The 26278-nt window shown below is 35.4% G+C and overlaps 1 protein-coding gene, 1 long non-coding RNA gene and 1 other non-coding gene across 3 annotated transcripts; 1 reads left to right on the top strand and 2 right to left on the bottom strand.

The window, feature by feature from the left end:
- Positions 1 to 7151: 7151 nt before the first annotated feature.
- LOC133294270 (glycine-rich cell wall structural protein) lies at positions 7152 to 7637 on the bottom strand. Its single transcript, XM_061492921.1, has one exon. It carries the CDS (start codon positions 7635 to 7637, stop codon positions 7152 to 7154), a length of 486 nt encoding a protein of 161 aa, XP_061348905.1.
- Positions 7638 to 13664: 6027 nt separating this feature from the next.
- On the top strand, positions 13665 to 15019 carry LOC133294271 (uncharacterized). The gene is made up of 3 exons (XR_009749177.1): positions 13665 to 13798; positions 13919 to 14063; positions 14888 to 15019. It is a non-coding gene; the product is annotated as an uncharacterized LOC133294271 (long non-coding RNA).
- Positions 15020 to 21411: 6392 nt separating this feature from the next.
- LOC133294279 (small nucleolar RNA R71) lies at positions 21412 to 21517 on the bottom strand. The gene has a single exon (XR_009749179.1). It is a non-coding gene; the product is annotated as a small nucleolar RNA R71 (small nucleolar RNA).
- Positions 21518 to 26278: the final 4761 nt, after the last annotated feature.

Raw genomic sequence — 26278 nt, 5'->3', positions numbered from 1 at the left:
ATATTATCTCACCCCACGTTATGGGGATCACCATTTCAGGTACAAGAGCTGATGGTGCTGAGACATTGCGTGGCAAGAGGCAAGATGAGGGATACTATTTGACATGATTGTCAGGGTCCTGTGGATATTTAGATTTGTACGTGACGTATTTTATTTGGAGTTATATATGCCATGTATATTTTTTGAGAGCATATGAGATGTCTATGTCATGTTGATAGTATGTATATGTTGTTAGTTATGCATGCTCAGGTCTATGTTACTTATTTAATTGCATCTCTTTTGTTTATTTGATGTAATTATATAAGTAACATCATGGACATTATTTTGAGACAGTATGATTATGAGATAGCCTATGCCATGGATGGCTGGGTAATGTGGTTTATGCTTGAATTATATTAAACTGTTAATCAGGTCAAAATTATCATAGTGGAAATTATCCCCAGTAGTCCAAAATACAGAGAAAATGTTGTCCGTTTTATTTTGGCCATGGAAGTAAAAAAAGGGTTGCAATACATAAGAAAAAAGAGAAAATTTATTCAGTTAGCTTCCGCATTAATTAAGTTGAGCATGCTGCGCTTACTATCATATGAATGTTAATTAACCGACTGCAGACGTGGTGTTACAGTTTCTTCCACCTACAAAGCCTCTTCCTCGTCCTCTGAAACCTCTACCACCATAATTTATTCAAGAAGAATTCTGATCGGTCATAGTAGCAAAGGTTTGAGGAGTTGAAGTGATGGAACACGCTTCTCCTTGGAATTTCCTTTCTTGCTGAACTACCATTGAGAATGCTTTGGCAGTATCAGGTAGTGGACTCATAAGCATGATTTGGAACCTCACCTGTGAATACTGCTCATTAAGGCCCTTCAAGAATTGGATAATGTGGTCACTTTGACGTTGCTCCTTCATCTTCACGTATCCTCCACAAGAACATTGAATGGTGTAATTACATATTGGAAGCGGCTTGAGATTTTTTAAGCTTGTCCCATAGTGTTTTCAATTATGTGAAATAGTCTGTGAATGATTTATCTCCTTGCTACAACTGGTCTTTCCTCTTGTAGATCTGACATACGAAACACGTTAGATCTTGAGAATCTTTCATGGAGATCCAACCATATGTCTCTTGCATTTTCAATCCATATAATGGACTACACTATACATTCGAAAATTGACCTATGGATCCATGCACTCACTATATTATTTCATCTTTGCCAAGCAAAGTAATTCAGATTAGTTTCAGGTGAAGGAACTATGGTGCCATTAACAAACCTGAGTTTGTTCTTCAAGACCATGTATGGTAGTTATTTGCATTTAACAATGGAGGAACTAATGCGTGCAATGGTGATTTGTTGGGATGTAAGAAATATGGATTGGAAGGATTTGTATGAAAGTCTGGAAAATTCGCAGTTGTTGTTGTAGCTGCTGCTTTTAGTTTTGCCATGGCTATTCAAAGAGTTTGAAAAATAATACTCACTATAAAGAAAAACTCAACCTCTCTTGTGATACCAGAGCTCTGATGTAGAGCTCTGATACCATCTAAAATTTGTTGATGTGTTTCATTAATGAAAAATATGAAGATGATACAACAGGTTCATGCATTTATACATAAGGTTAAGACTCTAAATCATAAATGACCAACTAACAACTTTCACAACTAATAAACTAATATGAAACGACATTCTGTTAATCAACATGCTAACGCTGGCTGGTCAATCTCAGAGATCTTATCGGCCGGCAAACCGGAGACGGACGACCACGGTCCTGACCTTATCAGCACCGGAGGTGTACTAATGAATGAACCCACCCGCGAAACCTACTTTCTTTTCTGACAAAATCAACCAAGCCTAACCGGTCACGACATGTTGTTGATATTGATTGAGTTTGAGGGACTTTCGCTGACTAAATCCATCCATAAACCTAGACCCCGGCAACTTTCGTAACCAAAGCGTCAAGACAACAGTGGCTTAAACTTATCAGTGCGTTCTTTTTCACAAAATTTTGCATCTAATTTTTCTTCATCATGCTGATATGGCTTCTCCTCCAATAGGTTTCATAATTAGGAAGAGAATTATATTATGAGCCTGTTTGGATCCTCTCTTTTTTAAGCTAGAAGCTACTTATAAGCTAAAATTAAAAAAAAGAGCTTAAAAAAAGCTAAAAGTTGTTTGGTAATTGCATACAATTTTTAGCTTAAAAGCACATATTTCAAGAAAATTATCTCTCTCTATCTTTATAGCTCTTTATTTAAAACAACATATTATTCAAGAAAAGCAAATAAGAGCTTAAAAAAAAGCTTCTCCTAGGAGCGTTTAGCTCTTAGCTCTTTTCTTCTTTATAAAAAAGAGTTTTTCATTATAAGAGTTTTTTTCAAAACCTGTTTAGCCTAACTTATACTTATAAGTAGCTTCTAGCTTAAAAAAGAGAGGATCCAAACAGGTATTTGTTGGAGTATTCAAACATGATGAATCCCATATTAGGTGACAAGAAGCTAAGTGAATTCAATATATGTGGGAGGACCCATAAACCTAATGTCTTAAGATTTTGGATTGAGATATGGTGTCGGACTCACTTATTATGGTTGAAGTAGTTTAGTTCATTAGTGGTGATTCATACCATTGTCTAGTGGGCCACTTGAATACTCCAACAATCCCTCCTCCAGTGTGAAATTCCACATTGATATACTCTCCCTCTCTCCCCGAATATCTCTTTTCACATCGAGATAGACATAATGATCTTATATATGGTCTCATAAATTTTAAAAAAGTCCTATCACCATTTTCTTTTTAAATTCCCACTTATTTAGCGTTTTATGTTTATCTCCTTACGTGATTATATCATATAAAAAATTCCATGAAAAAATATATTTTCCGTCGGTGCTGAGATCATGAGTTTGATAATCATAGTGTTCATTCTTTGCATTTATGATGGTTAGGTGATGTAGAAGTCTTGTAATAAATGATTTCCATAAATATGGTTTCACATCAATACTTTCACATTCGTCGCTCCTCAATCATTCTAGCTATGATTCGAACAAATATAGTTTTGCTTATCAATTCTTTCGATCGATTTGCTAGCTGCTCGGTCATTCTCGGTAATCATTTGTATAAAGTCAAATATTTAATAAATTCAAAAGAAAAATTATTAATTTTGACAAATTGTTAGTAGTGATTTATTAAAGGAAAATGCATAAAGTAAATGTGATAAAAAGTGATCCATAAATATTAGTCTCTATATTTAATGTATGCAATTAGTTTTTCTTCACCATCGACGTCGCAAATCATTATATATATATATATATATATATATATATATATATATATATATGGCATAATAATTTGACATTCGTGTCAAACTAAAAAATTTAACACTAAATTTTAACCATAAATTTCTTGAATTTAATGGTTGTAATTTATTGAATTACGTTTATTACTCAATTATTAATTCTTAAGAAATTATAATTGTTAGATTGATGAAAATTAACAGTTAAGATTTAATGTTAAACTTTCTAGTTTGACACCAATGTCAAAAGATCATGTCCCATATATAAAATATTTCCAACCATAGCTTGAAATTAAATGCTAGTGTAGAAGCTAGGTGATGCGTAAAATCGGCAAGTGCACCGATCGTACCAAGTAATAAAGAGTGAGTAGAGTATCGTCTCCACGAGGATTGATGCACCTAAGTTGTTGTAACTATTCCTCTCTTGTTGGATTAATCAAAATAGGTTGAGAATGATTGTAGTTCATGAAACAAACTAAAATAATTAAAGTAAAAATGTAAATGATTCCAAAAGTGTTTTCAGAATGCAAGAACAAAAGATTAAGGATTGAGAAAATATTTGAGAAAATATTGCGGTAAGAGAAACAAACACCTTTCCGATCCCCACCTTGCAACTTGGATTACATTTACATTTACCTATTCAATTGATCGAACAATTCATCATCTTTTATATGATTAGTTAAACCCTAATCCCTTAGTGATCTTAACCTTGTCAACTCTATTAGAATCCTAATCCCTTAGAAATCCCTTTTTGAGTTAACCCTTAAAATCAATGAATCTTTAACGTTCACGGTTCATATAGCCTATCCCTAGTGCGTACATAAACAATTATCTTATTCTTAGTCAGGAATTAGAATTCCAACATCCCTATTGTAAACCCTAACCCTCGCAATCCTACTGATTGATCAGTTCCAATAGAATTATAGAATGAAGAACAAGAAAAGATAAATGCAATTAAAATAGATAAACATAAAATTCAACCAAGGTACAAGGGGTTCACATCAAGGGTTGTGACCCTTACCACAATGATAAAACTAGCCAGACATGTTCATGTCTGACAAAATAACAATAAAATAAAGTAGCATTTAAAACCTAGAAGAAAAAGGGAAGATGAAGATCTTCCGTCTTGATCGATCGAATCCTTGAATCTCCGAGAAGCTCCAAGGAATCTCTGCTCTCTTTGTTGTTTTTCTCCTCTTGATTCTCCCAAAAATCCCTTCTTCTTATGTTTCTGATCCTTTTATTAGGTTTTGGGAAAACCTATTTCACTTTGCACTCCAATTGGACCTTATTTTAGCTGATTCGCACTTAAAAATATATCGCACGCGCACGGGGCGCCAAGCCTGGCGCCCCAAACTTGGGAGAAACAGAAGCTGAATCTGTAAACGGCACCCCGGGCGCCAACTCTGGAGTGCCGTGCGCCAGTCCCGCGCTCCGTGCGCCAACTCCCGGGCTCCGGGCGCCAGGTTGGAGCGTCGTGCTCCACCTCCCGCGCTCCGTGCGCGACCAAAACAGAAGCAAATCGTCGATAAAGCGCCCCGTGCGCCAGTTTGGCGCGTCGTGCGCCAGCGGGAAATTTGGTTTCTCCGTTTTTGCTCCTTTTTGCGGCGTTTCGTGCTATTTAACATATAACTTGAGTGAGAGCATGATTGAGAAGGAATAATCAATATTTCTTGCATTTAATGACTATTTTCACACATTTATGATTAATTCCTTGCTTCTTTTAAGTTAGAAAACATCATCTGCTAGACTCACATCACTAGGACCAATCAACTCTTCACTTTTCGTAAAAGTGTCATTAATATTTATCATAAACATTTCTCCTACATTTTAAAGCATGCATCTCTCATAAGCATGTCAAGTGTTAACAACCAAGTAGGTGAATTAATTTGCAGAGGATTGTTCTAACTTAATATAAGTGCTCTTTGAGTTTGAGTTGTTTGCACACAGCTGTATTAATATGGATCTGGATCCTCCCATATTGAAAAAAATTATATAATCATGTGAAAAATCATAATCTTAGAAAGGTAGATTGATAAAGAAAGATAGAGAAAAAATATTGAAATAAGTTATAAAATCATAACCGTTGATTCATCTTTATATGATTGTGATCTTTTCATATTACCATGTCATGTTTTTTTTCTTCATTAAGAAGATAATAAAGAAAGCTTTATTATCTTTGTGATCTTGCTCGGCTGACCTCAGTAATCAAGTTATCAATAAAGTATGGAGAAATCCAAAAACAAACCCCACCCCACCCCACACACACACACACACACACATATATATATATATATAAATTAATTATTGATTAATAATGTGTATAAATTAGTTATCGAAATAAGAATGGATTCCCAACTTATAACCAGATGATTTTCTTATCTTAATAACTAATTGATGTATATATGTTATTAGGTAATAATTATGATTTACATATCATTAATAGCTATGAGAGCCATAAAATTTTAGGTATAACAATTATAGATCTGTTTTAATTAATTAATTAAGGGATTAACATCTCTCCTTCAAGTAGAGATAAAATTATCTCCTATAAGCTTACCCAAAAAAAAAAAAATCTTCCAATTCGGGGTTTTGGGAATATAAATATAGGGTGTCTTAGTAAAATTCATGATATAATAAGAAGGTAAAATTTCTAATTTTTCTATTGTTACATGAGAAACATTTTTTCCATTAATTAAATGGGTCGTATATGTGTTGAGAAAGAGTGATTTTGAATTTTCAAATAAACTCTCTTAATTATTTTTTGAATGTTAAATGAAGAAGATATTAAATATTTTTATATATCCAAGATATTTAATACATCTTTTTTGTTATTAAGTATTAAGAAAATATGTACCGAAAAAAAGTATTATGAGAAATAAAATTGTTGAAAACTTCATCAATGAGTTTTAAAGAATAATCCTAATCCTTTTTCTATAAAATGGTCACATTGACATTCGAATTCAATTATGACTTTATACAAATTCTGAACATTTATATTATGTCCAGTTTTATTATAATCCAAAGATTAAATTAGGTTAATCTTTCAATACATAAGCTACGTGCATAAATGAGATGTATAGCTAATTAATATGAACATGTAGGATCTTCAATTATTTTCATCTATTAAAGTGTCTGGCTCCGCCACAATAGAATTAAAACCAGTAATGAAACTTAGGGATAGAATAACAAAAGTCAAAGATACTGGTCCATTGAACTTTATTGGCTTCACAAGATTAGTTCGTACTACAATTATAAACCCACATGAAAAGTATTCCCTGTACATCTTCTCTTTCTATATGCTTTTCTCTGAAGACAGAGTGTAACTTTGAGCTAAGAACCACTTACGAGTTTCACATTATAAGAGTTGTCAATATGCTAAATATATAATGATAAAGACGGATGATAGTGAAATGAATTTTATTAAATTAGGAGGCCGTTTCCCCCCTAATATTTGAATGAACCTTTTCGTTTGAGTCATTGATTCATAAATTAAATATTTCCAAGATGTAATCATTTTTATAGAATTCATGGATTTTTTTTCTCTCTTTCATTGACATAATTTAGATGTCGTGAGTTCTTCCTTAATTTAATTAGAAGTAATGGATGCATGTAGCTAGAGAAGAGTTTAGAGAAACAAAATAACATTAAACAAGGGTTAATAATAAAGATAATATTCAATTTAATTAAGAATTATTTCCGTTTGACAAGTAATTTGGACCCATCATAAGAAAAGAACATTAAGCAGAAGAATGCTTGAAGAAGCAAGCAAGTGAACAACATAGTAAGCACATTAAAGTTGCATGTTATTAACATGAAGCATATAAGAATAGCTGGCTTTAGTTTTCTTCTTTATATGGAAAATGCAATGTTCAAGGAAATCCACCTCCAGCTCCAGCTCCAGCTCCACCACCGAATCCTCCGCCGGCACCGGCTCCGGCTCCACCACCAAGTCCACCACCACCTCCAAATCCTCCTCCACCACCTCCTCCAGCTCCCCCACCAAGTCCACTACCAGCACCACCTCCAAATCCCGCTCCAGCTCCTCCTCCAAATCCACTACCCACTCCACCACCGCCACCGCCACCAAACCCTCCACCACCACCAGCACCACCACCAAGCCCACCACCAGCTCCACCACCAGCACCCCCACCAAACCCACTTCCAGCACCACCACCTAAACCACCTCCTCCACCACCACCAAAACCACCACCACCTCCTCCCCCTAAACCACCACCAAACCCTGGATGGTGAAAGAAGTTCTTCTCATCCCTAAACAAACCCTTCTCAAGCCTCCTTGCATCAAGGGTGCAAAAAAGTGCACCAAGCAGCACAAGAAGAAGAACCCTAGAACCCATGACCTTGTGCTATAAAACAAACTTGCCAAGATGGTTATTTGGTGAGGAATGAGAGAAAGGACTAGGGTTTATATAGGCAATGCCAAAGGGTTAACTAAGAACTATTATAAGAGGGTTACATTATTATATGGATGAGCATGCTTTAAATTTAGGTCATCTTCTTAACCATGCAACGCGGTGTTTACATAAATGTTTCCAACTGCCACTATTTGAAAAAGAGAAAAACCCCAACCGTTTATGCGCTAAGGGACCCCACACTTAACTTATCTGGCTTGACAGTGAAGGATATTCACGTTTGTAAGAGTCTTCTTTTTATCTGTTTCTGCATGGGCCTGCCCCTATAGGCTATAGCTTTAGAGTTTCAATTATTTATATTCAATATATAACTCTCTTTCACCCTCTCATTCTTTTATATAATCATGGGTTTCTGATTAGTTTGTATATATTTATTTATATGTGTATGTATATTCATGGGTTTCTAGTGATCACCTCATGTGAATTGGTGTTTAGGGAAGTCTGACTTTAATTTTTGTGATTCACATAACTGTTGTGCAACTTGATTTATTTGGTTTCAACTATAAAACGTTGACGAATTATTATATACAAGAGTCATAGGGCTGGTCGAGAAATTTTTTTATTTTTTTTATTTTTTTACCGCGAAAAAGGGTGCTTTTAATTTTAGAGAAACCTTAAATAATGCATTTTGAGAAGAAATTTTTTTTGAAGATAACAATTTGTGTGTGTGTGTGGGGGGGGGGGGGGGGGGGGGGGGGGGGATCTCTTTAGTTTTCAACTTGACTTTTTGTAGAAAAAAAAAGATGATTGAAGTTCACTACTAAAAAAAGCTATATTATCAAAAATAGTAACGAAATTTTTGACGAAAATTCAGTTTCGTTGAAAATAGAGACAGAAAAAATTTCTGTTGAATTTTGAGACGGAAATTTTCAACGGAAAATAAATTCCGTCAAAAATGTTAATGGAAATTAAATTCCGTTGAAATTTTTTGTCAAAAATTTATCACATAATTATTTTTAATCGAAAAATATCGACGGACAACAAATTCTGTTGATAATTACAATGGAATAATATTCCGTTTAAAATTTCAACGGAAATTTTCCGTTGAAAATTGCAACGACATAGTTTTCCGTCGAAAAATGCAACGGAATTTTGGTCCGTTGAAACTTTCAACGGAATTTTGATCTTTTTCCGTTGAAAATTTCAACAGAGTTTTTTTCCGTTGATAATTTTCAAGTCATCACAACCATTATCAAAAACCCTAAATTTCTTTTATGCAAATATGTTGTCATTTATAATTGTTTATGGTGTTGTGCATATATATTGAAACATTTACATGAGAATGCAAGTAGTGACTATCCACATCTAGAAGTGTTGAAGAAGTGGGTGAAGGTATAAGTATACTAAAATGATGCTCAGATGTACTCACATGATAATGGATGTGAAAATACGTAAACATGTTGCTAACAAATCTCTGTAATATTTATTATACTCAGATCAATATCATATATGTTGATAACTGCATATCACTCATGTTGTGTTTGTTTTCGTTGATTGCTTTTTTTATATTGTTTAAGTTTACTATTGATGGCTTCTAGCAGGTCTGCGCTTCGGAGGTTTTGTCCCTCATCGAGCTTTGGCGTGTGTGCCATTTATACGATTAATTTTGTCAAGGCCTAAGACCTTGTCTTTTGTTTGAAGCTTATTTCAATAAAGATTAAAGAGATTTGTTAGCAACATATTTACTTATTTTCATATCCATTATCATATGAGTACATCTTAGCATCATTTTTGTATACTCATAACTTCACCCACTACTTCAACAGTTGTAGTTGTGGATAATCACGACTACTTGCATTCTCATGTGAATGTTTCAATATGTATGCACAATACCATAAACAATTATAAATGATAGCATTCTTGCTTAAAAGAAATTTATGGTTTTTCATAATGTTTGTGATTACTTGAAGAGAAAAATGAAGGAGTAAAATTCAGTCAAAATTATAAACGGAAAAAAAGTCCGTTGAAATTTTCAACGAAAAGTAATTCTGTTGAAATTTTCGACGGAAAAAGCCCCAAATTTTGTTGGAATTTTCAACGGAAAATTATTCCGTTGCAATTTTCGACGAAAAAAGTCCAAAATTCTATTGGAATTTTAAAGGGAAAATTATTCTGTTGCAATTTTCAACGGAAATAATTCCGTTGCAATTTTTGACACTAATAAGTCATTGTCTCTCACGAGTCATTTAGGAATATACTTTGCATTCTTGCATAAAAGAGATTTATGGTTTTTCATAATGTTTGTGATTACTTGAAGAGCAAAATGAAGGAGTAAAATTCAGTCAAAATTATAAACGGAAAAAAAGTCCGTTGAAATTTTCAACGGAAAGTAATTCCGTTGAAATTTTCGACAGAAAAAGTCCCAAATTCCGTTGGAATTTTAAACGGAAAATTATTTCGTTGCAATTTTCAACGGAAATAATTTCGTTGCAATTTTTGACACTAATAAGTCATTGTCTCTCACGAGTCATTTAGGAATATACTTTGCATTCTTGCATAAAAGAGATTTATGGTTTTTCATAATGCTTGTGATTACTTGAAGAGCAAATTGAAGGAGTAAAATTCAGTCAAAATTATAAACGGAAAAAAAAAATCCTTTGAAATTTTCAACGGAAAATCATTCCGTTGCAATTTTCAACGGAAAAAGTCCAAAATTCCGTTGGAATTTTCAACGGAAAATTATTCCGTTGCAATTTTCAACGGAAATAATTCTGTTGCAATTGTGATAAACTTTTGTATTTTTTCTTCACGATGGAAAAAAGAAGAAGAAAAAAGATACTTTCAAGTTTTTGTGAAAATTCAAAAAATAATCTCTTAAAAAATTTGCTTTTTTTAAGTTTGCAAATTTTTGAGATTTTGAGATTTTGCAATAATTAAATTTCAATAATTAAAATACGTAAGTTTGCAAAAATTCCCTTACACTATAAGTTTGCTTTTTCACTTTTGAGATTTTGCAATAATTAATTTTTTTTTCTTGATATAATGTATTTTAAATAAAAAATTATGAATTTATGGTTGTTTTAGAAATAATTACACATTTATTGCACAATATCACGTCCAATTTGGGCGTCACCAATCACGCGTTATTTGAATTTAATACAATTTGAATTTGAATTTGCACGCGATCACACCAATCACCAATCACGCACATTTATTACACATTTATCTCTCACAAACACAATTTGAATTTGCAACAATGAGACTTTATCTTAGAAGTCGTGGTTTATACATTTGCAACAAACACATTTACAACAGAATAATTTTCCGATGAAAATTCCAACGGAATTTTGGTCCGTTGATACTTCCAACGGAATTGTGGTCTTTTTCCGTAAAAAATTCCAACAGAATTTTTGTCCGTTGATACTTTCAACGGAATTTTGGTATTTATCCGTCGAAAATTTCCACGGAATTTTTATCCGTTGGTAATTTTAACTGAATTTTTATCCTACATTTTGTTCTTCAAGTAATCAAATCATAAATTTCTTTTATGCAAGAATGCTATCATTTATAATTGTTTATGATGTTGTGCATACATATTGAAACATTCGTGTGAGAATGCAAGTAGTCATGACTATCTATAACTAAAAGTGTTGAAGTAATGGGTGATATTAAGAGTATACAAAAATGATGCTAAATTTAAACTAAATTTATAAAAAATAATGATTATATAGACCATGATTTATAAAATATCATGAATTTATAATTAGCACACAATATTGTTATTGATAAATTTATATATGATAAAATATATCACTTTACTTATAATTAGTTAACATTCTTAGCAAAATACTTATAGAGTATTATTCTTTTACAAATTAGCAATTAATTATCATTTTCGTTATAATTATATAACTTAATAATCCCAATATTTATTCCGTTTTAAAATTTGGTAGTCTTTCGCTCTTTTTGCATTCCCTCTTTGTGCAAATTCTTTCCCTCCCTTCTAATTTTTCACAATCGAAAGATCCCGCTTTTTTTTATGTTTCTTATTCCTGAACCAACTCTCTTTCAAATATTTTAAGAAACAATAAACCTTATCAAATCGTCCATTCCCGAAAACTTTCAAACACTGAGCCTTGAATTCCGGTAAGAAATCCCTCTCCACGATCGCCAACACCATCAGTGCCATCGCCAACACTGGAGCGTACAGGGACACGCTGCGGAGGGTGGACCTGTCGAGGTCCAAGTCATTCACCGGGAATGGGCTTTTGGGCTTGGGCCTGAGCTACTGCAACCTGGTGGAGCTGGATTTGTCGAACGCGACAGAGCTGAGGGACGCGGCGGCGACTGCGATGGCGAAAGCGAGTAATCTCGAGAAGCTGTCGCTTGCAAGGTGTAAGTATATTATGGATATGGGGATTGGGTGCATCGCGGTTGGGTGCAGGAAGTTGAAGTTGATTTCATTGAAGTGGTGTTTGGGTGTTGGAGATTTAGGTGTTGATTTGCTTGCTATCAAGTGTAAAGAGCTTCGTTCTTTGGATCTCTCTTATTTGCCTGTGAGTTTTCTTCTTCTTCTTCTTCTTTATTTTTGTTTTTTGATGATGCATTTCATTTGTTTCTCCCCTTGTCTTTTGTGGATTTAGATTTTTTTTACTAATGCCTGCTTTTATTGTGGATTTGGGAAAACTATTCAGATTGTCCTCTTAGATACCAGATACCATAGAGACCCAGTAGGAAGTGATGGAACCATTTTGGGGAATTCACAATGGTTATGGTTGGAGAGAGAGCTAAAGGGTCCACCAACAGCCATTATGATTTATCAATGTGGTTGGTTCTCTTAGCAGCTGCTGTGGCTGGATCCACAGGTTTCGCCACAGAGCACTTCCTCACTCCCAGAAACACTGTTCAGAATGACACTCTCCACCACCCAAATGCCTAAGCTTTTTATGAATCTGGGTTAGGAAGCACTTCCCAGAAACGTGACGAGGATGTTGTCTTCACGTTTTCCAGTTCCCAATCTCTGAAACAAATCGGGGCTAAATCTCGGTCTAAGAAACCCCGAGGCTCCAAGAATGGAGTTAGGGTTCAAAAGGTTGAGCAGAGATTACCCTTTTGCTTGAAGAAGAGGAAAACTACCAAGAATGTAGCTGCAAAGGATCCATTTTGTTCTTCCAAAGGTTAGATTAGTGTTTTCCTAGTTTTGTTCTGCTCTGTAAAAATGATATTTTCTATCTTGTTATGTACATTGCAATTGAAATTTCGAATCTTTTCCCTTTAGAAACCAGCTATCGAGGCAGGTGTTGATATATAGATGTCATGCTTTTTCTGTCTAATGCTTTAAAATTAAAAACCGAATAAGCATGTGTTTGTTTCTAAAGTACTGAATAAGAGTGTAGCTACGGTTTATTTAATTTAAAGTACATTGTGATTTTAACCCTCGAAAAACTATTAAATACAGAGTAAGCATGTGTTTGTTTCTAAACTCTTTTGACCCTGTGTTATTGGATCTGCACCATCTACTAATGTGCCTTTTTACATAACTGCTAAATTAGTACTTGGTTTCAAAACTAATTTGCCTTATATTTTGTAAGATTATTGGACCTTGCAATAAGGTCTTTTCTTTTTAAATATGGAATTCCCTTGTTCTTAATCTGCGAAAAGTGAGTTGAGCTTCATGTACTCGGGCCTTCAGATAACTCCTTATTTGGTTGGGGACTTAGCTTTGGCATCATGTATATGATGTCAGCTGGATTTTTGGTTCTTATGTGGTATTTCTATGTGGACCTTATGCACGCATGCTTATTATGATTTATCACGTCTCAATTTTATTTATTTATTTATTTATTTATTTTTCTATTTTATTGTCATAAATCATGAGCCATTCGTAATATCTGGGGGGAATTAGACTGATAAAATCTGGGCCTTACAAGACTTGAGAACAAATTGAAAGGCTCCATTTTATTTTTTGATTTGTTTGTGCACAAATTATCTCCTTGAGATTGGGCTGAGAAATATACTAACTTTTCCATGTGTCACTTTCTCTCTTATTTTGGCAACTGGATTATGTAGCTGTTGTGCGTGAACGAATGTCAAATGGCTACTTGCTTATTGCAACTAGCGGAGGACTGAACCAACAAAGAACTGGGGTAAGTAGGACATAAACTTCATGATATGCTAAATCATAATCATAAGAGGTTTTTCTCTTATCTAAGTGGCTCTGATTCAGTTGTTATCTGTGATGCTATATTTATGTTTGGTGTGTACAGAGTTCGTGTTGTTACTTTGTGGTACCGCCCTCCGGAGCTTTTGATGGGTTCTACTGATTATGGTCCAGCTGTGGATATCTGGAGTGTTGGCTGCGTGTTTGCGGAGCTACTTGTTGGGAAGCCTATACTTCAGGGGAGAACTGAGGTAGGAACCTTTCCGAATTCATTCCCTTATCATGATGAATATTAGTGTAGCGAAGTTTATTAGTTGTTATTAGAGAAAAATGGCAAACCTTATGATCATCACCACACTACACTCAAAATGATCATCCTGATTGTAGAGTGGCATGGACATTTGAGTTTCTTTGTTAAGCTCTTCAATTATACTATTATGATTTAATTAGATTATTTTTTTATGATTTTTTTCAATTCCATGTGCTCCAACCTCCGTTGGTATTGTGTTAAAAATAAAGATTTGAATACAAATCTTGTTATCATGCTCTATTTGTTTCATAGAATCGTATGTCTTATATAATTTCCGAAAAAAAGGAGATATGCCTTATATAAACATGATTACAGTAGTAGATTAAAGATAAAAAAAATTTTGAATTAGCTAAAAATTAGGTTATAATTTTAATTAATTTAATATCAACTGTTATGATTTACTAATCAAATCATATTCAAAGCCAATTAATGCCATTGTTATAGTTTGCTAATCATGATCCTATTGGATGTTAATTAATGTCAACCGTTACAATTAATGTCTAAACAAATCCTATTTCAACAGTTAATATCATGATCCTATTGTATTTAAATTATCTCTTCTTTGTACATCTCTTTTATTTTGTATTTAAATTATCTTGTGACAGGTTCCTGTGTTTCCCTTGATCACTTGATTAGGTTTATCTTCTCCACATGCATTTCTTAGAATTTTTACCTCTGTTGTTTGTTTGATGTGTATATTGAATTGGTCTTGAAATAGAGTGAAGTGTAAAATTATTTTACCTATAATTTTTTTTTCTATTGCAGATCCTTCATGACAAACAAATAGTGCATATTTTGGTGGCTAGCACAAGTGTTAAGACATCATACTTTAGTTAGCATTTTTCTTCTGTTTCATGTATTTTTTTTAGACTTCATTTGAATTTAAGTTATCTTGTTAATACATATTAAGTTTACACTTTGAATATTATTATAATAATTTTCAGATAATATTTAATTGTTAGAAGCATTTTTCATATTTAGGAAAATTTTCTTTTAATTAATATTTAGAATTTTTTTCATTTTGATTATATGTAATTGTAGTATATTTAAATGATTTTTAAAAAATAAAAGTTGTTTTGCTGCTTATTTTTGTAATTATTAAGCAAAAGCTCAGCGGTGATCTTTAATGGCTGTCAAATATTTGTCCAAAGAAAAAGTTTAATGGCTACTTATTCCGATGGTTGAGAAAATCGACTCCAAATCACGCAGATGGATTCAGTGGCTCCATATTCGTAGGCAATTTTCAAAATGACGTCAATATTTATGCTGGCAGTTTAAAATGCCATCAATATTTGTTGAATTAAAATCAATATGAATTTAATATTTTTAAAAAAATTGAAAATATTATTTTTGACGGAATTCTATGTACATTCCGTTGTAAACGGTTAAGAATTTTCAACGGAATTTAATTCCGTTGAAATTTTTGACGGAGTTATAGATAAATTCCGTTGCAAACTGTTATGGAACTTTTGGGTGGAATTGTTTTCCGTTGAAATTTTCAACGGAATTATACATAAAAACCGTTGGAAACTGAAATGGAACTTTCCGACAGAATTATTTTTCGTTGAAAGTATAGATGGAATTGTAGATAAATTCCGTTGAATTTTACAACGGAATTTTTTCATGGAGATTTTTTCTGTTGCAATTATCGATGGAATTATAGTTAAATTCCATCGAAAATTGTGACGGAATTTTTCAACGGAAATTAATTTCGTAAAAAATTTCAACGGAATTTTTGTTAATTTCTGTTGCAAATTAAGACAGAATTTTTTGACGGATATATATTCCGTTGAAATTTTTGACGAAATTTATTTAATATTATTTAATGACTTTATTTATTGACGGAAAAGTAAGGCTTCCAACGGAATACATTTCGTTGAAGTTTTCAACGGAAAAAAATTCCGTTGTAAATTTCAACGGAAAAAAAAATTCCGTTGCCTTGCGACGAAGGATTATCCAACAGCAGAATTCCGTCGAAAATTCCGTCAAAAAATGATTTTTCAACGGAATTTTCATAATTTCCAACGAAAAAATTCCGTTGAAAATTGAGCTTTTTTAAGTAGTGAATGATGGTTTTAGTTTGAATTTATTATTATGCATATAACATTTGAATTGATCGTTTGAATCTCTACCATTTTTTCTGTAATTATTACATGATTTATGGTTGGCACAAGTCTTGAAACCGTCATGAATATTGAAAATGTTGTTTTATTTTCCAATTATTATGGTACTTTAAGACATTATATTAATTAGGTTTTGAATGCCTTTAATACTCGACTTATATTATGAAGGAGCTCTGTTTCAAATTATTATGAATAGTCATTCAATAAAAGGAGCAAGCACAATCTTCCTAGGGTCTTAATCTCATAGGACTCCTATGGTTGTTTGAGACTTAGAAATATGTGCAGACCACTCTAGGTAGCAAAATTTGGTGATAGAGAAATCTGTATTCAAGGCAATGAAAGGCACCTAAAGCTAATCCCATTATGGGAGCAGTGCTGAGTCTTGAAGGACAACCTAGTAAGGCGAAAATACTACCCTAAGCCTACATTTTTACCATCATGTGCTTAATGCTTTTGTTCTATTTTTATTATATTCTCTTTTGCAATCACTCTGAATTTCTCCAAATAATCAATTCTCTTATTCTTTGTTTATGTTTCTGCTTCTGTGTTTCTGATTCCAAGAATTGCTCCTCGTTTATTCATCGCTTGCATTTAACCAAGGCGTTACGAGTAAATATCAGTGATAAACCCAGTGCATGATCATTACAAAATCATCAACTCTATTTGATTGAGCGGTTGGCAGTACTTAAAGGCTAAACTGAGCTTAGCACAATTTGGCTCCTTGATCCTTTTTAGCTCTTTACTTTTATTCTACTTTATTTTTATGTTTATGCACTTCTCTGAGGCACTACTTTACAACTTTTCTCTGAGGACAATAATTTGTGGTTCATAAGTCCCTGTATTGCTAGATGTCTTGCACATTGTTGGTAGATTTGCTCTCCAAACAATCATTGGCTCCTCAAACATAATAATAGCTCCTCACATTTTGCTCCCGTACTTTCTTGAGAAGATTTCGGCCAACCAAATAGGTACGCACATTCAAAATCCTCTCTCTCTTAGCTGTCACCATTCACATACCCCACGCCTTCGCTAGAGCTGTCAAAATGGGCCAGCCCGGCTCGTTAGGCCCTAACTCGCACGGGCTAGGGGCCAAAAAGCTCGCATATAACAACCCGTTACATACCGGTATTGTTAACATTGATTATGATATTAAGCGCAGTTACAATCACATCAATTCATTTATAAAAATGCGAGTAAGTTTTTTCCTTTTTATTACTCGAGCATCTAAAACAATAATAAAGCGTAATAAATAAAAGTTGTGACCGTAACTGAAAAATCATTGCGGAATAATAATATAAAATACCTAGATATCATATAACACTTCTCTCAAGTCACTAAGGGGTTCTCATAAACCCACTTAGCTTAAATCTCACTTTTATGTTTTTTTCTTATCCGAACATGGTTCCCTATACTGAACATTGCAGAAGATCTGCATGCCGCGAACCTCTCTTATTTTAGTATGTTATTTTAGACTTAATTATCTTTCGAATGTGCTTTCACACGAGTAATAAAGTTCTCGTTTGCTCCGGTTATCACCGTTTAAAGTTGGACAAGAATATCTGTCAACCAACCTCAAACAGGGCTCCAAACATCCCTCACACTCTCAATGATTCTAGAAAATAAAATCCACCAATTTCTCTCAAAGTTTTATACAGTAAACTAGACACCTCAAGCTTCAATTTGATATATCAAGCACCTAATTTGACCAAGAAACGAAGCGGGGATAAATTTCCCAAAAACGCACAGTGACAACCCCAGGTGCAGGGGCATTTTGAGCAGTCTGTGCTCTCTGGCTTCTACAGGGCTGCGTGATACTCTTATGGATCTCAAATTTTTACACAAGGTAGTTGACATCTCAAGCTTTAAAATGGTGTATGGAACATCCCTATCAGACCTTTGTGGAGGGAGATATGCTCTCCCAAAGTTCACTCAAAATCTGCCAATTTATAGAAATTTCGCCAGAGTCTCCTTTGTTTTTTCAACATATCTCACTTTTAAAAGTGTGTTATCTAGCCTCAATGGTACCTAATAAACATGGGTGGCACTCAAGGACCAGCAATGCCTTGGTGCTCTTACAACCCTTCACAATTTATATCAATTAGCTTACTTTACAACTCAATAATTGCATTATCAAATCTTAAACCATTTCAATCACATTAATTCCTTTGCATGCATTCCTTTGACATAAAACATAATTCAAATCCTAGAATAGGACTATTGCCCTTTCATCATATACATGCTTCAATATTACACAAAGTCTCAAGATTACAAATTACATCTTCTCCAATGAAACATAATACAAATAAATCTCCAATTGAAAACATGATAAAACATAAGCTAAACTTAGACAAAATATGACATGAACATCAATGATAAATGCATAATCCTAACTCCACATACAGTGTTCATGCCTTAAGTCTAGCCTAGGCCTAATGGCCACAAAATGCAAAATAAACTCCATGTACAAGCTCAACCTACGGGCCTCTTGCCCGCCGCTCCGGTACCACTGCCACTACCTGAAATAAAGTCTCCAAAACGGGGTGAGATATACGAATATATCTCAGTAACCCAGAGGTTCTGGAGAATACTCCCTCAATGGCTCACTTCGATGCATATCAATAATACAATACAACATTCCAAAACGGGATAAAGCAAGGGAGTTAGTGAAGTAGGAAAGCATAGGAAATAAAATACGATGAAACTAGAATGGTCAATGCAAAAGCCACGCAACATCCGGCCTATTGGCCTCAGCATATAGCCTAAGGAAGTGTTCCCAGAACATCAACCAAGGCACCCTCATCCATATACAGAGACTTCCTAGTGTGATCCTCTACGGATGACACACCACGACCCCAGGTCAACTAGAACTCCCTCATGGAGACCTATCCAGTGGAAGTCTGGAACGCCCGAAGGCAACTGTCTACTGTCCAGAGACACGGTACATCCTATGTACCACTATACATACAAATATGCATGATCATGTTATACTACATTACCTACATACACCTCCAACCACTACCCTCAACGGGCATGGTGGAGCACACACGGGGATTAAACCTCAGTACCAAGGGATTACCTGATTTATCTCCTTCTTAACAGCTCCAATTCAATACGTCCCCGAGCTTGGCACCACTAGAAATGCCTACATATAGGACATTCCCATTTCAGTTTAAATGAACCAACAACATATACATGCTCATTAAATATTCATGCATATAACTATGAAAACTTACCAAAATCTCTTTGGTCAAGGACCAAAGGCAACCCACCAAGCTCAAAGCTCCAAGTTCACTTCTGTGGGAGGCAACCTACAGTGATCACTGATGTACCTCTGGCAGATATAGTTTTCTAAGCTGAAAATGATAAGGATTAAGTCATAAAAGAGCAGTTTATATATATATTTGCTTACTATATTGACTTTTCCATTTCAACGATATTTCTCACCTATTTGTTATGTTTATGTAGGTAGAAGAAATGGAAAATACGAAAGTGTAAAAAGCTTGGTGGCACGAATCCCCAATAGTGGAAGTTCCATGCTGCATCAAGCTTGTTGGGCCAAATTCCAAAAAAATGGCGCAACTTAGCGCCACACTGGTGCAAGTCAGCACCACCGTGCACAGGCCAATGACCAGGAATCTGGCGCGGACTAGCGCCACAATGGCGTGGTCCCGCGCCAGTTTGCGAACTTAAAGCACCGTGTTTTTAAGAAAGGATAGTTTTGGGAGAAGAAAAGATGGTTATTTAAGTGGTGCTCTTCACAGAATTAAGGGGGATTTTCTAGAGAAACAGTCATCGTGCTCAGCCATGAACATGGTTGGCTAGGTACTTTTTATTGTAGTTAGGGTCACAAACCCTATGGGAACCCTTGTTACAACGGATTGATTTATTTTTACTCGTTTATATGTTTATCTTTATCTCTACTCTGTGCGTAATTTCTATCTTCTTTGTTAAAACTGATCAATGTAATAGTTTATGGTATTTTGAGAGTTGGAACCCGAGATATGAATATTGAGGTTTTGATCTTGAAAGGGAGTAGGATAACAATTTGTATGCGTGCTAGGAATAGACGTATATTTGGTTGCAGATGTTTTATTTATCGTGTTCATTGCTTAATTTCATGAGGGATTGCTAAGGGATTAGGGTTCCAATTGGGGTTAAAGGGTTAGATTGCCAAGAGATTGGAATTTAACTAATTATTTTTAGATGATAAATTATCTGAGTATTTATGTAAATGAGTATTGTAAATCAATCCAGCGTAAGAAGTGGGGATCATTTGGTGAGTGTACTTTAGCTACAATGTTATCTCATATTTTTACAAATCAATCTCTATTTTTATTTTTCATCACAAAACCCTAAAAATATGTTTTTACTTTTAGTTCTTATCTTTAATCAATTCAACAATATTTCTCATACCTATTTGAATTCCTTCCATCTTAAAAAGAACGCTTATTTGATATTCGATCACAATCCCTGTGGAGACGATAACTTTCTTATCATTATACTACTTATGCGATTGCTACACTTGCCGGAGAGCATCAAGTTTTTGGCGCCGTTGCCGGGGATTGAATTTTGTGAATATTTTTCTTATTATTTTATTTATTTTTATTTTTATTTGAAAAGTGCTACTAATCTCCTTTCTGAGTTGTATGCTAGGCAAAACTGCAGAATTTCCATTTGATTCGGAGATTACGAGGACTGAAAAGAGAAACAGAAAACTCGCTCGGAAGAAGCTTGCATTCAACGAGTTAGAGACTCTGCCTGAAGAACCACAAATCATGGCAGGAAACAATGATGCAGACAATCCATTCATGGATACTATTCTGACTCCATCTTTTAGCAGGCCCAACTCGAGCATTGTTCAGCCTGATGTTGCCAACAACAATTGCGAGCTCAAATCTTCCAATATTCAATTGGTGGAGAGAGCTCAGTTTGGTGGAGAGGAGAATGAAGATCCTCACAGATTCATAGACAGATTCCTGATGATCTGTGACTCAACCAAGCATCCTCAAGTGTCCAATGATGCAATCCGGTTGAGGTTGTTCCCTTTTGCTGTTAAGGGAAAGGCTCTTAATTGGTTGGAAAGACAGCCTGCAAAAAGCATTCCTACATGGTATGATTTGTCTCAAAAGTTCTTTGCTGAGTTCTTCTCAATGGAAAGATACAATCAGATGGTGAATGATATCACCAATTTCACTCAATCAGAAGGTCAAACTATGTGTGCAGCATGGAACTGATTCAAGGATTTATTGAGGCGGTGTCCTCATTATAACTTGACTGCTGGTAATTAGGTGAGAATCTTTTTCAACAGTTGTAAATCTGACATTCGGATGGTATTGAATGGTGCAGCAGGTGGTACTATTAAATCCTTGAGAGCAAATGAGACTCTTGAGCTGATTGAGAGAATGGCAGCTAATGAAAATGAAGGGTTGTCATCTAAGCCTAAGAGAGGTATTCTTCAATTGGAAGGCAATGAAGTGGTGCTGGCTGAAAATAAGCTATTATCTCAGCAAATAACAATTCTAACTTCGAGGTTTGATAAGATGCAACTTTCTGGTGTTCAGGCTAAAGCTGCTGCGGTTGTGTGTGAATATTGCCAGGACAATCATGAGTCTAATGAATGTCCTTCTTTGTTGTCTTCTGATCCTCCTCAACAAATGCATGTGAATGGCATTTGGTGTGATCAAAGACCTCCGCCACAAAATATTCCAAGAAATCAGAATTTTCCTTCTGGAGGTAATAATTTTCAGAAGAGGGTGCAGGGAACTGGTCTTGATTTCAAGTCAAACAACTACTTGCAGCCTCTACCAATCTAGTCCAAGGAACCTTCTGATTTGGAGAAGTTAGTAGGACAAATGGCTCAACACTCAAATGCTTTCATGGAGGAGACTAGAGCCAATACCAAGAACACAAATGCATCTATCAGGAATTTAGAGAATCAAATTGGTCAATTGGCTAAGCAAATTGCTGATAGAACTCCAGGTACTTTTCCTAGTGACACCGTTACTAATTTGAAGGAGGATTGTTTGGCCATTACAACTAGAAGTGGCAAAATACTTCAATCTCCTGAAGTAGAGAAGAGATTTGATGAGGCGGGTGAGCTTGAAAAAGAAAGTGAAAAACCTGCTGAAGTAGTAAAGCCCGCTGAAAAAAAAATTGACAAAGGAAAGAATGTGATTGCTGAAAAGAAGCATGAATTGAGTCCTGAGTATATGAGAGCTATGGCACCCTATCCTGAAAGAATCAAGCAGGATGCCCAGAAGCAGCACATTAATATTCCATTTGCTGAAGCCTTGGCTAATATGCGCAATTATGCCAAGTTTATGAAGGACCTCTTATCAAGAAAACATAAGTTGCAGGAATGTCAGACAGTAACACTCATCGAGGAATGTAGTGCCATAATACAGAAGAAGTTTCCTCCCAAGCTTCGTGATACAGGGAGCTTCAACATTCCAATTGCTATTGGTAACACTAATGTCGGCAAAGCCTTGTGTGATCTTGGGGCAAGTATAAATCTGATGCCATTATCTGTTTGTGAATCTCTGGGAATTACTGAATTGAAGCCCACTATGGTCTTTCTTCAACTCGCTGATAGATCTTTGAGGAGGCCGAGTGGTATTGTTGAAGATGTTCTTGTTTTAGACTTGATGTTTTAGAGAAAGTGGTGAAAGAAGAAAAACTTCTAGTCAAGAGCTTGATGAAGAACTTTAGGCGCGTGAGATTGTCCCTTTTAAGGAAGAAAAGAATGTAGCGTTCGAGGTTCTTGAGAAAAAAGATGATGACAAAGAAGAGGGTGCCCCAAAAGTGGAGTTGAAGGAGCTTCCTGAAAGTCTTAAATATACCTTCTTGGGTGATGAGCTAACTTACCCTGTTATCATTAATAAGGGATTGTCTTCTGAGCAAGAAAGAAGGCTGATTGAAGTGCTGAAGGAACATAAGACTGCCATAGGGTGGTTTATTTCTGATTTGAAGGGTATAAATCTCTCATTTTGTACTCACAAAATCCTCATGGAGGATGATGTCAGACCAGTAAGGCAGCCTCAAAGGAGGCTTAATCTTACAATGAAGGAGGTGGTGAGAAAAGAAGTGGCGAAACTTCTTGATGCGGGCATGATCTACCCGATTTCAGATACTGCTTGAGTGAGCCCAGTGCAAACTGTTCCTAAAAAGGGAGGTATCACTGTAATCCACAATGAGAAAAATGAACTTATTCCTACTAGAACTATTACTGGTTGGAGAATGTGTGTGGATTACTGGAGGTTGAAACTGCCACAAGGAAGGATCATTTTCCACTTCCTTTTGTTGACCAGATGTTAGAAAGATTGGCAGGTCATACTTATTACTGTTTCCTGGATGGATATTCTGGGTACAATCAAATCCCAGTGGCACCAGAAGACCAGGAGAAAACAACTTTCACTTGCCCGTTTGGAGTATTTGCTTATAGACGAATGCCATTTGGTCTATGCAATGCACCTGCTACATTTCAGAGGTGCATGCTCTCCATTTTTTCTGACATGGTGGAGAAAAATCTTGAGGTATTTATGGATGACTTTTTCGTTTTTGGCTCTTGTTTTGATTTATGTTTGCATAATTTAACTCATATTTTAAAAAGATGCCAAGAAACTAATCTTGTACTTAACTGGGAGAAGTGTCATTTTATGGTACAAGAGGGAATTGTGTTAGGCCATAAGATATCTGGGAATGGGATTGAGGTTGATGAAACAAAATTGATGTTGATTGAAAAACTTCCTCATCCTACTAATGTGACTAGTGTTAGAATTCTTCTAGGACATGCTGGGTTTTACATAAGGTTTATCAAAGACTTTTCTAAGATAGCTAAACCATTGAGCCAACTTTTAGAAAGGATTTTGAATTTCATTTTGATGATGCATGTCTAAAAGCTTTTAATTTGTTGAAAGAAAAGCTCCACAGCTCCTATCCTTGTAGCTCGTGATTGGAGTTTACCTTTTGAGCTTATGTGTGATGCTAGTGCTTATGCCATTGGTGTAGTCTTTGGCCAACGTAAGAATAAATTGTTACATGTCATATACTATGCTAGCAAGATTTTAAACGAGGCACAAGTAAATTATACCACAACCAAAAAAGAAATGCTAACAGTAGTGTATGCACTGGAAAAATTTAGGTCTTACTTGTTAGGTTCCAAGGTAATTGTTTTTACTGACCATTCTGTTATCAAGTATTTGATGACTAGGTAGGATGCCAAACCTCGTTTGCTAAGGTGGATGCTCTTATTTCAAGAGTTTGACTTGGAGATCAGAGATAAGGCTGGTGTAGAAAACAAGGTGGCAGATCATTTGTCACGAATTCAAGAGAAGGAATTACAAGATGGTCCTGAGAAAGAAACAAATGACACCTTCCCTGATGAAAGAGTAATGGCTATCTTTGTACCTCCTTGGTTTGCAGATATTGCCAATTACAAGGTGATAAGAGAGTTGTCTCCTAACCTTACTAGGCAACAACAAAAGAAGTTCTTACGAGATGCAAGGAGATTTCATTGGGATGATCCTTACTTGTATTTCCAATGTGCTGATGGAATCATAAGGAGGCGTGTGCCAGAATTTGAAGTACATGAGATCCTGTGGCACTGCCATGCATCAGATTATGGAGGACACTTTGAAGGTAATAGAAATGCTCAAAAAGTTTTACAGAGTGGTTATTATTGGCCTACCTTATTCAAAGATGCTAGAGCCTATGAAGAAAGAAGTGACAAGTGCCAAAGATCTGGCAACATTTCCCGCAAGGATGAAATGCCTCTGAATAGCATATTGGAGGTAGAACTTTTTGATGTGTGGGGGATAGATTTCATGGGACCATTTCCCTCATCTTATTCCAACCAGTACATCCTTGTTGCTGTTGATTATGTTTCCAAGTGGGTGGAGGCTGTGGCTCTTCCTACCAATGATGCCAAGGTGGTTGTGAATTTCTTGAGGAAGAATATTTTCACAAGGTTTGGTGTACCTAGAGCCATAATCAAAGATGGGGGAACACGTTTTTGTAATAAGCAATTTGACAGTTTGCTTGCGAAATATGGAGTGAATCATAGCGTGGCTACACCTTACCATCCTTAGACTAGTGGGCAAGTTGAAGTGTCAAATAGGGAGTTGAAGAGAATCCTTGAGAAAACTATGGGAAACTCCTTGAAGGATTGGGGAAGAAAGCTTGATGATGCGCTTTGGGCATACATGACTGCATTCAAGACTCCAATTGGTATGTCTCCATATCAATTAGTGTATGGGAAATCTTGTCATTTGCTGGTTGAGTTGGAACATAAAGATTTATGGGCTACAAAAGCTCTTCAGAAAAGATTGCTACAGTTGAATGAGCTGGATGAGTTCAGATTATTTGCTTATGAGAGTGCCCGAGTTTACAAAGAAAAGACCAAGAAATGGCATGATAAAAAGATCAGTCCAAAGGAATTTGAGCCGGGACAACAAGTATTGCTATACAATTCTCGCCTGAGATTGTTTCCGGGCAAGCTTAAATCTAGGTGGGCTGGTCCATTCGTGGTTAAGAAAGTATTTCCTTATGGATCAGTTGAGATATCTACTTTAGATGATGACAGACCTTTCAAAGTCAATGGAGCTAGACTCAAGTTTTATCATGGAGGACCCGTGAGGAGAGACACTAAGGCTTTGTCGCTCAAAGAAAGTGACACTTAAAAGAGGTAACCGTCAGGCTTGTGACGTTAAACACGCGCTTATTGGGAGGCAACCCAATGTAGAGTTGTTTATCTTTATCTGTAAAAAAAAGAAAAAAAATATAAAAATAAATAAAAAAATGCACAGTACAACCACCAGAGATATGGGGCGGCTCAGCGCTATACTGGCACGAGTCTGCGCTGATGCCCAGTAAAGTAGCCAGAGAACTGGCGCGGTTCAGCGCCACACTGGCGCGATCTCGCGCCGGTTGGTTTAATTCCAACGCTGCCGTTTTGGCAGGCGTTAACCCTAACTCCCCTCCCTTTTTTCAATTTCATCTAACGCCGCCTCCCCCTCTTTCATTTCATTTCTTTTCT

The sequence above is a fragment of the Gastrolobium bilobum genome, unplaced genomic scaffold (genome assembly GCF_033153095.1).
Source record: "Gastrolobium bilobum isolate Gb01-03AN ecotype WA unplaced genomic scaffold, APGP_CSIRO_Gbil_v1 utg849, whole genome shotgun sequence".
NCBI lineage: Eukaryota > Viridiplantae > Streptophyta > Magnoliopsida > Fabales > Fabaceae > Gastrolobium > Gastrolobium bilobum.
This window is presented reverse-complemented; position numbering and strand designations above follow the sequence as displayed.

What these genes read in the sequence shown, in the direction of transcription:
- LOC133294270 (XM_061492921.1), bottom strand. Translation starts at nt 7,637, where the DNA reads ATGGGTTCTAGGGTTCTTCTTCTTGTGCTGCTTGGTGCACTTTTTTGC.